This window comes from Saccoglossus kowalevskii, chromosome 2 (assembly GCF_978046115.1).
Source record: "Saccoglossus kowalevskii chromosome 2, keSacKowa6.1, whole genome shotgun sequence".
In the NCBI taxonomy this organism is placed as follows: domain Eukaryota; kingdom Metazoa; phylum Hemichordata; class Enteropneusta; family Harrimaniidae; genus Saccoglossus; species Saccoglossus kowalevskii.
This window is the reverse complement of record NC_140642.1, coordinates 16,205,964-16,219,999: the sequence shown is the minus strand read 5'-3', so window position 1 is coordinate 16,219,999 and position 14,036 is coordinate 16,205,964. Positions and strand designations below refer to the sequence as shown.

Here is a 14,036-nt window from a genome sequence, read left to right as displayed (position 1 = left end):
AAAATCAGCGTTTATTGCTTAATATCAGCAATTTCCTTGGGAATACTATTTTCCATAACCATCAATTTTTCTCCATGGTAAAATGCTGCTGGGGAGACGCAAATGGCAGGGACTACTGATAGTTGGTTTTGATTAGGAAATAATATGTGGGAAACGACTCGGTAGGGGTCACAGTTTTCTCATAAAATTTGATCATTGCTGCAGTGAAGTCTGAGAGCGAAAATTTTGATTTACTGCCGTGAAATGCATCCTGGTGTTCCATGTGGAAGATAAAGGGAAAAGTGAACTAGATCCCAAAGTGATGAACTTATTGGCCTTTGCATCATTTGCTTTCCATTATCTTTAGTAATTATCTATATAGGCAGTTATGATGATGCTAGCACCAGGCATTTATGCATGCTAGGGTGGGTGGTAAGTGCGTTTTTGAGTGCTTTTTCCACACACCAATCACTTTTCTATAGATTGCTTGAAATGACAAAATAGGCATTAACCAATATCGCTGTTAATTCTCCCTCCCTATTGCGTCAATATTTCATATTTCTTTCTCAGTGTCATCCTGGCAGGTCAGCTTACAGCTATAAAGAGTGCACATACTCTCAATGCAACCTCAAGGATTATTACCCGCCTGCTCTGAAGCACGTAGCTTTTTCCTGTTTACATAGTGTCTTGGTGACACTCATCTATGCACGTATTCAACATTCATGGTCCTTGTTCATCATATGTAATTTAAAATTTCCCGTTGCTAGCAAATCAATATCTTAATCAGTTTCCTTGCACATATATATATTTGTGTCGAATAACTAATTTTTTAAATTTTGACCGTTTCTTTCTGACATTAATTTTTTTTTTTTGGTAACTTTTTTTCTGCATTTTTATTTTAGTCACAATCTACATTTTGAATCAGCTTATATTTAAATCAAAAATGAACTAATACAAAGAAAATAATAATCACATATTCAACAGGCAAAATTATTAAAATAAATTTTCTCCATATTAAATTGAAAATATTGATTTTGGTTGTGTCACTGTTTTTTGTGTGTGAATGTGCGAGTATGGTCAGTGGTGGATATAATGTGATACTTTGGCCTTTAGGCATGTTGATCAATCTGTTGTAACACATCACCTTCTGGGTGTTTTTTTTTCCCCCATTCATTTTGGCTATTGTCACATTTACGTTTAAATGTCAGCTTACCAGTTACCGAGAGTTATTGATTATTTTGTCATCTTCGGACGTTGGTGGTTTGATTAGTATTGACCACATTGACTGTTGACCTCTAAATATGCTAATAGACAATTAGATGTTTCTTAATAGGAAATCAGAAATGAAATTAGTGGGGTTTTTTTGTTCCATGCTTTTATGTTCCTTGACTGCTTTGTTACAGCTCAGTAGGTTCCGAGTATGAATACATTCTCCGCGAGAAGCTTCACAACAGAGGAATAGCTTTTATTGGTAAGTTTATTTCGTTATACACGGAGATTTAATCCTGTATTTTGGTACCAGTTTCAGGAAAAGTTTTTCCTTTGTCTCTTTTTCTTCAGTCACTATTTCTTTCCTCAATCTCTGTGATACTAATGGACCAAAATGCCAGTTGTTCACATTGCATTGCTGTGTTGTGATTGTACTTGTTGTGATCAAAACTGTTTAGGATTTTGAACCAAAATATTATGACAGAATGAAGTAGACTTGTCTCGGGCTAGGCGACCATAGTTGACAAGGGTGCTAATGGGGTTGGTCCTTCTGACTTTCTTAATTACCTTTGCTAAAATAAGGTGAAATTTTATTGCTTTTCTTTCCTCAATTTATTTCAATATTCAATTTATACCAAACTGACAAGTCTTAACCAGAATTAATGAGGAATTGAGCACATGTTGGTTAGGTCATATTTTTTTCATAAGAAATGGAGTGTACCGCTTAGGGCTACAATTTTGATTGCTTGAAATTTACATCCGCTCACCTAAAATGTCTGTAACTAAGTATATTTCCATAATGTTTCATTAATATGCAATTTTTGGAATTAAAATGAATAATTTAAATTTTAGACTTGTTTCCGCAAAGCACACAATGCAAGCCTTCCTTCCTGTCTGTCTGTCTGTCTGTCTGTCTGTCTGTCTGTCTGTCTGTCTGTCTGTCTGTCTGTCTGTCTGTCTGTCTGTCTGTCTGTCTGTCTGTCTGTCTGCCTGTTCCACTGATATCTCAAGAACCACTTGTAGGATTTCAAGAAAACTTGGCATATAAATGCTCTGGGACAATGCACAGTCCAGATTGGATTTTTGTTTATATCTGTGAATATTAATTACTAGATTTGCACAATAATTAGTCAGTTTTCAGTTTTCCCACCAATTTTTAGCTGTTTGACAGATCTCAAACACCATGCATCAGATTTTGATGAAATTAAATTTTAATTATATAGATGATCTTGTAAAAGCCACATATGTTTAGGGTTTATTTGTGTGCATACTAATTACATAATTTGCATAAATTAGCTAATTTATAGGTGTTCACAGATATTTCCTGTATCACTCATCAAATTTAAATGAAACTTGTACATAGGTGTTCTTGAATAATAACTTGCAGATAAAAATCCATGCATAATTTGATATCTCAATTATTAGATTTAAATTAAACTTGATACATACATTTGTAGGTGATCTGGAATAAACCACAGACTGCAAATCATAGATATACAATCAAATTTTACTACTTTTTTTTCTCTGTTATTATTACTGGTATGTACTATGGATCAGATTGCTTTCACATTGTGCATCTCAAAAAACAGAGCTAGAATACTAGTAAATGTTATGCATTTTTTTTGAAGGGCTAGTAGTGCCTCCAAAACACCCTTAGCCACCTTCTAAAGAAACAAATTATGCATATACATTATAAAACAGAGCAGTGTTCACCCCAGTGTTATGTCCCACCATGGCAGCTAATGAGTTTTGTTTGATTAATAGATTGAGTATATATAATAGTAATAATCCTTTAATTATGACTGGTACAAGCAAAATAATACAGTACAAGTTTTTCCATAATACTTGTGGGACACATTTAAACATGATAGATTAGTTCTTTGTTACTGGTGAGCACTGTGAACATATGAGTGCTTCTTTTAATTTTTAGCTCTCATCACAGGACACTGTCCGATATGAGGACTGGTGTATTTGGTTCCCTGCATCTGTTCATCTGTGTCACATCATATCTCAAAATAGGGGTGCAAATTACTTTTTTTTTTTTTTCAATGTTTAAGCTTTGTATTGACCAAATTCATTCAAACTTGCAATGTATACTCAGTATTATGTTACACATGATAAAAATGAATACATTTTCCATTTCAATAAATATTGTTTTACTCCCATCTAGGTATAGAATGCAATTTGTTTAAATGTGTGAAACCCTTAGCAACCCATTATTATATGTCTCCTGGGTGAAGCTTGTTATAAGGTGTACAGTTGTAAAACCTGCACATAAATATACCAAGTTTATTGTTTTGTGTGTATTTAAATGCATTTTTGGAATCTATCATTTGAACAAATCTATTTTTCCATTATGGTTACAACAGTTTAATGCTTTATTCATTACCTCATGCCTGAACTGCAATAAATTGTTTCCCTTGATGCTTCCTAATATGCTGTGTCCTAGAAGAGGCATCTAATGCCTTGACCTCGTACCTGCACTGGAAACTTCCCATAATGCAACACAAGTATGTTGTCATGGAAAAAGTAAAATTACTACTTCTTACCTAAGACCTACACTGCAATCAGATACTTCCCATAATGCAACACAAGTATGTTGTCATGGAAAAAGTAAAATTACTATTTCTTACCTCAGACCTACAATGCAATCAGATACTTCCAATAATACATCATAAGTAGGTTTTCACAGAAAAAGTAAATTAAGATTTCTTTACCTGCACTGCAATCGTAAACATCCCATAATGTAACATAAGTATGTTGTCATGGGAAAAGTAAATTTCTATTTCTTTATCCCATACCTACACTGCAATCTGATACTCCCCATAATACATATGAGGTAATTCAACTTTCTTTACCTCATACTTGCACTGCATAACACAACATAATTACCGGTAATCTACCGTGAAAAAATTCAACAACATATTTGTTATCAATCATATTATGCTGCAAATAAGTTGTTCTGTCTAAAAAATTTTAATGAATTTAAAAATGGGGTAATTCTCATAATGGATCCTGAATATTATGTATTATGTGCAAATTGGTTTGACTGAAATCCTCTGCTCAATAAGCTTAGCAGCAACTTAGAGGGCAGGGTGTCACTCGATGTGAACAGAGCTTCTCCCCAGATAAATCACCACTCCTAACTTGTAATTCAATTTTGATTAGGAATAAAAGTTTGGGTTAAGGTTTATAGGAGTTGTCAGCTAACCCAGAAACAGTAAAAGGAGTAATTTGCAACCACCAACAATTCTTACTGAACATTTATATAATGATGATATTATTATTCATATGTACTTAAATTAACTGATACACTGATAGTAATATGACTATACATGTATATAATACAGTTTTTAATTGGAATTCTGTTTGTATTTTCTTTTTGTATCATATATTTTATAATTTCTTATTTGATATGATTTATTGAAATGTAATATTATCTTCACAAAGTTGAAACCTCTTGAAAGTACAGAATGGTATCACCCATCAGTTTCCAAACCTCTGGGTCCTCATTATCTTGAGGAGCCATGTGAATAAATCCACTCTCCTGGAATGTCTACAAACAAATCTGCTATGATAATTATACTTATCTAGTCCCCTAACCCCCTCTGTAACTCGTCACCTACTGTGTTTATACTACATGCATATCTGGGTGATGTGTTCCCCAACACTGTAGGACAGTGGGATGATGGATGGACTCAACTTATGGGAATTGTTGAGCAGACTTGTTTGTTTTGTCAAAGATCACTAATGGTGCAGTTAGTATGCAAGCACACAGTTCAGGATCATTAGCTTCTTGGCTTCTTGGCTCTTGTCACTTGCAATTCTACACCACACAACACAGTAACCCTTCAGTTGAGAGACAGAGGGCATGTATCCATAACACCTCTTCTGACCTTTGCTAGACATCTCACTTGTAGTTTTCCTGAAGTTCTTTTCTCTTCTTTGGTACTTTAGGCACTCTTCGGCTGTTCATAATCTCTTCTCCTTTCCTCCTGTGAATTGGAGATATTGGGAAGGTTCCCATTGTACTATCAATATTTACGTTGGCCAGTGAGTGGTAATGTGAGAGGGGGCGTGGTTTTTCTAATGATGCCCAGGCTTTGTTAAAAAGTTGAAATACTAACTATGCAGCGGAAGGTGATGAGGATGTTGTTGTTTGTGCTGGTGAAATCAGGGTGGCTAAACTTTACTTCTTACACCTGTATATTGCGTGGGCGAGTGTAGGAATTACAGATCAGAGAAACAAGACAAGAAAGATGCTTGGTACTGCTCTCACTAATGCCTTTTCTTGGTAATGGAAACTACTTAGAGTGTGGAGTGAAGGGGACAGTCAATGTTGTCAACAAACATTACAAGTGATTTCCAGGGCTTGCACATTTCTTAAATTTGTTTTTCCTTACTGTTGAATTGGAGGACTGAAAAGTATTGGGGAAATATGAATTTTAAATTATAAGTTTATTCACTGTTGACAAACAAAGTAGCATAACAAATTTTGTGGATATTATCATAGCGTAACATTTTTCATTTAGTTAAGGGATTTCTATGCCAGAGATTTGTTGGATAAATTAGAGCCAGAATTTACTCATTTTAATGACTGATGAATGAAAACATTTTCATCTTAATTCAGGAGTTGCTGGAAGGATCAAATGCCAACCAATGGTTAACGTTTTTAGCCAGCAATCTACCATATTTAGCGCCCTCCCCCTATCAAATTAGTAGCTTACATGTGTTGAAGGGGTTTTGGTATTTTACCACAAAACAAGAACCATTCAATGTCTGAAGGCCACTATAATACATTGATCTTTCATGAGTGGTAAGCAAAAACAAGCAGGTACAAAAAAGCTGTTAAGAACACTAAAAGAAGAAAATAAACAGTTGATATGGGTCAAGAGCTTTGCAAGATCGGGTTTAAGGCCTGATACTACCGATCAAATATGTGTTGCTGCCAATGAAATAGAACAATGGTATAAGGACACAGGTGAGGTCAGGATTTGACCTGCTTCAGTTTACAAGGTAATTTCTATGGCCCTGGTTTTTTTAGATTTATATATAAATACAAGAGTAATATTTACAGACTTTAAATTTCATTAATGTTTCATAACTTCTAGGATTAATTTGACATAGTCGCTAGGTTTTAATTTTAACACTCCATTTACCAATCAGTAAAATTCCAACCTTTTGAATAATTAACAGACTTATTAAATTTAGATGTATAATGACTGCTTTTTTACTCTATTCAAGCATCAATGATTTTCGATTTGAGCATGCCTGAATGCTTGCACAATGATCTAAGACATGTAATATTACCATAAGTATTATTAACTGAAGGGATATGAAGTTTTCTCTTCCTGCCCAATGTTGTGATTATTCAATGAGGTAAATAATTGTTTTATGAGGTTGAGAAACGTTTGTGGTTAATAATGGGGTTTTTTGTTGTCATCTCAAATTCTTAGTGAAGTTTGAGCAGGTTAATTTTTTTCGGGGTGGGGGCGACACCTATTTTTTAAGGATTTATATATACAAAGTATATTGAAGGTGCCATCAAAAATCTAGCCCGTATTTATGAGTTTTTTTTTTTTTAGTCGTCTACATGTATATGCAGGTGGTCTTTATACACACGTCTGTTTACAAATAAATTGCATTGGGACTGCCCAAAGGTTGTCACTATATGCAGGTGGTCTTTATACACAGGTCTGTTTACAAAAAAATTGCATTGGGACTGCCCAAAGGTTGTCACTATATGCAGGTGATCTTTATACACAGGTCTGTTTACAAATAAATTGCATTGGGACTGCCCAAAGGTTGTCACTATGTGCAGGTGGTCTTTATACAAAGGTCTGTTTATATATAAATTGCATTGAGACTGCAGTCATTCTGTTTTCTAAAGCATTTAGCTAATTTTTGATCTTCCAAAAATGTTATTTCAGGATTGAAATTAGGTACTCTGTGGTGCTTGTTTGTGTACTTGCATTGCAGGGACATGATCGGTTACTGACATCAAATACTAGTATGATTTGCATATGTGATCATTCCTCATGCAATCAGCATATTTTTCTCGGAAATGATAGATAATATTCTATTGGCGTCCCCACAATACAATTTGCTCTTAAAGGCACATCTCCAATATTCCAGGCATATGCTAGCCAAATATGCTTTTTGTGTTGTATTGGATGTGTTCCAAACTAAGTATGTCAGTTGTTATGGTAACTGATAGACAGGTCCTTTACATTACATGCCCTTCTTGTGGTGAAAATATTATATATTTATAATTATAATAAATTATCGTGTGACTATTATTCATTTTTAAATTGCTGTTCTATATTCTTTTTACATTGAGGTATAGTCCATAGTGTGTGACTATGTTAATAATTTGGGGACTTGCATCAGATGTTAATTTGCAAGCATGCTGGACTGACAGTGTTTATAAATCATAATACATGGGTTACATTTGCACATTATTTTGTTTGGCAATTCAAAATGGCAGTCTTGTGGCCATTTTGTTTTTGTACTATCATTCAGGCTTTAACATTGTACATGTACAAATACAAACAAATAGGTAATCCTCAATGTGATTTTGCTTTACAATCATCCAGTCAAATACTGGTATATAGCCAAACCTGTGTTAGTGACTACCTTTACAGGGGTGGACCCCAAGACCCCCCCCCCCTAGATCTGCCACTGCTTTATACATGTATAATGACCACCTGTACATAGTGGCCACCTTTGAGCAGTCCCAATGTAATTTATGTGTAAACTGACCTGTGTATAAAGACCACCTGCACATAGTGACCACCTTTGGGCAGTCCAAATGCAATTTATGTGTAAACTGACCTCTGTATAAAGACCACCTGCACATAGTGACCACCTTTGGGCAGTCCCAATGCGATTTATATGTAAACTGACCTGTGTATAAAGACCGCCTGCACATAGTGACCACAGTTAGGCAGTCCCAATGCAATTTGTGCGTTAACTGACCTGTGTATAAAGACCACCTGCACATAGTGACCACATTTAGGCTGTCCCAATGCGATTTATGTGATAACTGACCTGTGTATAAAGACCACCTGCACATAGTGACCACCTTTGGGCAGTCTCAATGCAATTTATATGTAAACTTACATATGTAAAAAGACCAATTGCACATAGTGGCCCCCTTTGGCAGTCCAAATGCAATTTATGTGTAAACCGATCTGTGTATAAAGACCACCTGCACATAGTGAACACATTTAGGCAGTCCCGATGCAATTTATGTGTAAACAGACCTGTGTATAAAGACCACCTGCACATAGTGACCACCTTTGGGCAGTCTCGATGCAATTTATGTGTAAACATACCTGTGTATAAAGACCACCTGCACATAGTGACCACCTTTAGGCAGTCCAAATGCAATTTATGTGTAAACTGACCTCTGTATAAAGACCACCTGCACATAGTGACCACCTTTGGGCAGTCTGGATGCAATTTATGTGTAAACATACCTGTGTATAAAGACCACCTGCACATAGTGACCACATTTAGGCAGTCCCAATGCGATTTATATGTAAACTGACCTGTGTATAAAGACCGCCTGCACATAGTGACCACAGTTGGGCAGTCCCAATGCAATTTATGCGTTAACTGACCTGTGTATAAAGACCACCTGCACATAGTGACCACCTTTGGGCAGTCTCAATGCAATTTACCGGGTATGTATAAACTGACCCATGTAAAAACATCACCTGCACATACTGACCGCATTTAGGCTGTCCCAATGCGATTTATGTGTTAACTGACCTGTGTATAAAGACCGCCTGCACATAGTGACCACAGTTGGGCAGTCCCAATGCAATTTATGTATAAACTGACCCATGTAAAAACATCACCTGCACATAGTGACCACATTTAGGCAGTCCCGATGCAATTTATGTGTAAACAGACCTGTGTATAAAGACCACCTGCACATAGTGAACACATTTAGGCAGTCCCGATGCTATTTATGTGTAAACAGACCTGTGTTTAAAGACCACCTGCACATAGTGAAAATCTTTGGGCAGTCCCAATGCAATTTATTTGTAAACAGACCTGTGTTTAAAGACCACCTGATCATAGCCTCCTACTGGACATAGTCCAGAAATGCAACAAAATTCAAAATCCGCCATGTTTTTTTTTTATATTTAAGTTGACCTGAAATCGTTTTCTTTAACCTGATAGATCAAGTCGTTTTTTAACTAAATCAGAATGCTGGATGGTGCCAACACATTCAAATTGCAATAGGTCATTGAAATATGCTAAGTTACAGTTCAGCGAACTCATGGCAAATGCAATACGGGAGAGATTTACCAATGTTGTATGATCTTCTGGCATTGATTTCGGTGGGAAATTTTATTTTTTTTTTAATCAAGAAAGATAAGCTTATAAAGTAGAATTTAATTCCTTTACAGTGATAACAACTCATTATCGAAACAAAGTTTACCCATTCATAAACAACAAACATTGTACTCATTGAATAGGCGTTAGTGACGACAACAAATCTAAATTGGATACAACGCCCATAATTTAGACGCCAGGAAAGATTGAAATGTGTGAAAAATGATGCTGAAATTAGAGAATTTATGGTATATCATTTCTTGAAGATGCAAGTTGACTTTTGTCAAGATTCTATGTCAAGATTCTGCATACCGGTATATCTCAAATTCACACTGTTCAAATACATCCAAACTTTGTTTATAGATGCTTAGTTTATTTTATAATTTCTTTTTGAATGAAAACTTCATTTGGATGTGTTCCCTGATACTTCTAGTGTAGTAGACACCAATAGAAACTGAGATGTACATCCTCAATGCTTGATTTCATGTTACATTCATCACCCAAATATCACTACCGTAATCAATGATTGGTCTGATTAGTTTATCAAAAGGGGAAAGTGATAACTCAATGTTTAGTTTTCTATCATGATCAATCTTTTTTTTTTTCAGGGAGAACAATGCTTTGCGACCTTTTCTTTTTAGATTTTCTATAGATGATAAATTTGTTTTCAGTGTCAAGTTCCTTTCCTTCCTTTTTTAGTGGTCTGTTTGATTTAATAAATATCATAATTTTTCTGTATTAACTTTTTGGTTGCCATTTGATTGTGTATTTGGAAGGTTTATCCAGACAATTTTGCAAACTGGTCTTAGATTTTGTAATGTTAACTGTATCATCAGCAGAGAGAAGGCTGCTAAGACTGGTGGGTCATAGATTTTACGGTTGAAAATATTTGGCAGGTCATTAACAAAATAATTAAAAGAAGATTGTTTAACCTCTGTAGATGAAGTCAATTGTGTACTTAAGCTATCTTCATATTTGATATTACTATACACGTCTTCAATTATGTTGTACATTTTGTCGGTAATATTATTTTGCTGTAATTTTAAATGCAGGCCATCATGAAAAACGCTGTCAAAAGCTTACTTGTCCTCAGATGAGTGCTTTTAGAATTTTCTCCATGGTACAGATACAGGGAGTCACAGAGATCACTTAGCTGGGGGTCCTTGAGACAGAGAGTCACTGATCATTTCGATGGGTGTCCTCGAGACAGGGAATCACAACGATTTTTATTCTCAACATAGTTTATAGCAGTGAAAATATACAGTGTATTGAAATTATTAATGTTTAGTGATTTCTGACAGCTACATTTGTCATTGATTTGTCAGAATTGAACACACAAAACTTGTTTGAAGGTAACAAAACGAGTATTAAGTGGATGGAGTGACCATGCGTTGATGCAAGCTTTGTGTCCATTTACTATAACCATAAGGTACTGTCAATATCTTACATACCAAACTCTGAAAAACCTTTGGTAGTCTATTTATATTTATGCATATAAACTTTGTGTTTTCAAAAGTTTGACTGGCTGCTTCAGATCCGGCGACTAAAGGGAATGTCTAATTTGCAGTCAACCAAAAAACTTAAAAAGACATCTGTCATGACAATAGTGTCTTTCTGAACATGACACATTGAAGTCTTTTGATTTATTGTTAGCATTTTCAAGTGGCCCACTCTGTTCTTCAGTTTAAATCCTGTCCCCTAGTGGTGATACACTTTTGGCATGACACGTAATGACCTGGTATTTTATGAAGTGCTTTGGATAAAAATTTATACCAAATTGTCCTCTTTGTTGTTTTTTTTCACATTCTATAGCACTTATATATCTGTAGGTTTCATTGAATCCATTTTGTATTTTGTTCACCCACATGTAGTATTTTGCAACGTATAATAGTTTATTATGCCAGACTGGTACATAGTTTCTCTGCCTATGGACTAGTTCCATATTTTCCAAGCAGCACAAGAGAGTGATCAGTCAGTCGTGAAGGTGAGAAATATAGAAAGGAGCGAGTCTGCAGGAAGGTGGTAAAACAGCATAGCGATATTTAACCAGGTACAAGATACAAATTAGGTTTTATCACCTTGTGTACCACACATGCATTTCAGAACTCTGTCATTTGAACTCTGTTGGCAGTTAGACAGCAATAAATCTTCCCAGCTTTTTATGAAATGTAATCACTGAGCCTAGGTATTTGTAAACCATCATGAGAATCTTGGGTATAAATCAGTGAAAATGATCCGTCTGTCGCGTTGGTTTAGCAATAAATTCTCGTGTAGTTTATACCCCAATTAACCCTATGATCTGCAGGTTAGCAGCATTGGGATAACATCCGAAACAAAGCGTACACCTCTCCTGTTGACGTTTGTTTATTATGCATGTGTCAAGGCTTGTATGCTCTGGATGGTCTTCATCACAAGTTTTTGGGATTCCTGCTAAATTTAGAATCTCTTTCTTCAAAGAAGATGTTCAGCTCTCCTAGAGTGAAGGATGGGTGTTTGGGTGATGTCATTGGAGTGTTTTCATGCCAGATTAGGCAATGTGCAAGTTTGGGTGTCAGGACAAATCAAGTGTAATGCTGGAAAAAATAAAATGATGACATGTTGGTTGACCTTTGTACATGCACTGTCATGCTAGTTAGTTTTCACACAATTAATCATAGAGAAAAAAGTATCCTCCTTTTGATCTCATCATAGTCTTAACTGCACCAAGATAAAGTATTAATTGAGATATAGTCACCAGGTATTTGAGCTTTCAGTATTTTCCTCTTCTTCACTAGGCAAATTGGTTATTTCTCTGTATGTCAGAGAAAAAGGGATTATTAGTGGCATTTTTATTTTTATTGTAGTGTTTTGTATTAATGAAATGTTGATTATAATTTTCTTTCAAACTGCGATTGAAGCTTGAAATTCCATCCAGCGCTGATTTTGTTTTGAATGTAGTATTTTCTATGCTTTTTTTCTATGTTTCTATGCACTTTAATTTATAGTGTTTTTCCCCCATAATAACTTTTATTTATTAGTTCAATCGAACATAAAAACTGAACTGCAAGGATGGCAGTTCACAGCTCATCATGTGAAGGTGAGAATGTACATTAGTGGAACATCAGCTATATCTGTTACATATGTGGGTGGCATATTTGCCAGAGGCACGCACTCTTCCATGTAAAAGCTACATTTAATGCAATAAATATGCACATGTCATTGTTATGCTGCTTTTATGCTTTATTCATCTTTTTGAGGAAGCAGAAAAACTAATAGAAATCCATCATCAGAAAACATCACCACCTTGAAATTTCTCATTCAGTATTCCTCAGACCTGAGTTGTTCCTCAGTCTGTCTAACTATGGGATTGCTGTACACATAGACACAATATTACACCGCAGGTCAGTAAGCTGTCAAGGAAGCATACACAACACCCATGCATCACAATGATGGATGAGCTCCGAGGTTAGCCCTGCCAAGTCCATTTACTAACTCTGCCAGTCCCAAAAGACAGAAAACATTTACTGGCTTAATTCATCAAAGTGTAATACTAGACCTACAAATGTGATTCTAGACAAGTTTTTCACTGCAGGGAGGCTTACAATGAGCCATGTGGGACAGGAATTTGTTGTTCATCAAATTAGCATATTGCAATTTCTGTAGTTGGGGTTGATGAAGTACTAATTGAAACATTTTTCATCTGTGATATTTCCTTTTTTTCTTGCTGATGGCCTTTCCTGATGTTTGATTTTAACGAGAGTAAGGTGAGAGTTATTGGCAATAAGGAAAAAAGATGTGGTGTCAAATTTGATAGAAGTGTTCTCTCCAAATGACTGTTCACACATTATTTTTTTTTTTTGTCAATTTATTTTCAAATACTTTAAACAAGACTGTTTTTTTTAAATTTTGAGAATGCATTTCAAATTTGATATAATTTCTTCAAGATTACCATATTCTAAATTATTGAAAGATTTGATGTAAGATTGTGCATATAATCTACCTTGGACACACATGACCAAAACAAGTATGATACGTAATGTTGTAATTGAAAATTTAGAGAACATGCCCTGTGTTAGTTGTGCATTTATTTATTATAGAATTACAGTTTGGTTTTTGTGTAATTTTATGTAGGTTCTTTGAAATTGATATTTTCACCATTCACCATGCTGTAACTTATTTGTTTTGTCTGTTTGTTCAGAGCCATTTCTAAGACATTCTTTGACCGATCTCATTCAAATTCAATAACTAAAAGACCATGTAAGATGACTTACATTTGCATGTCGATTGTCATTACCAGTTATAATCAAATATTGCTGACTGGCAGCCATTTGGTCTTCAAATTTACTGAATTTGGATACTTAAATGTGTCCAGTACAGTTTCTCTGTGATTGGCTGGTCGATTTCATTCAAACTTTGTATCGTAATCATGCATATTCAGATAAAATTACCAACTGGTAGCCATTTTATTCATGTTGATTTCCCAGTAATATATTACCTGATTCTGCGAAAGTTTGCACACA

The 14,036-nt window shown here is 35.2% G+C and overlaps 1 protein-coding gene across 1 annotated transcript in view; it reads left to right on the top strand.

Annotated features, from left to right (window-relative positions):
* LOC102808655 (CDAN1-interacting nuclease 1-like) overlaps window positions 1-14,036 on the top strand; it is an 84,393-nt gene that overhangs the window by 28,817 nt on the left and 41,540 nt on the right. The window contains exon 8 of the mRNA XM_085506567.1: window positions 1,383-1,450. Within this exon, the coding sequence (XP_085362693.1) occupies window positions 1,383-1,450 (68 nt within the window). The remainder of the gene's footprint in view (window positions 1-1,382; window positions 1,451-14,036) is intronic.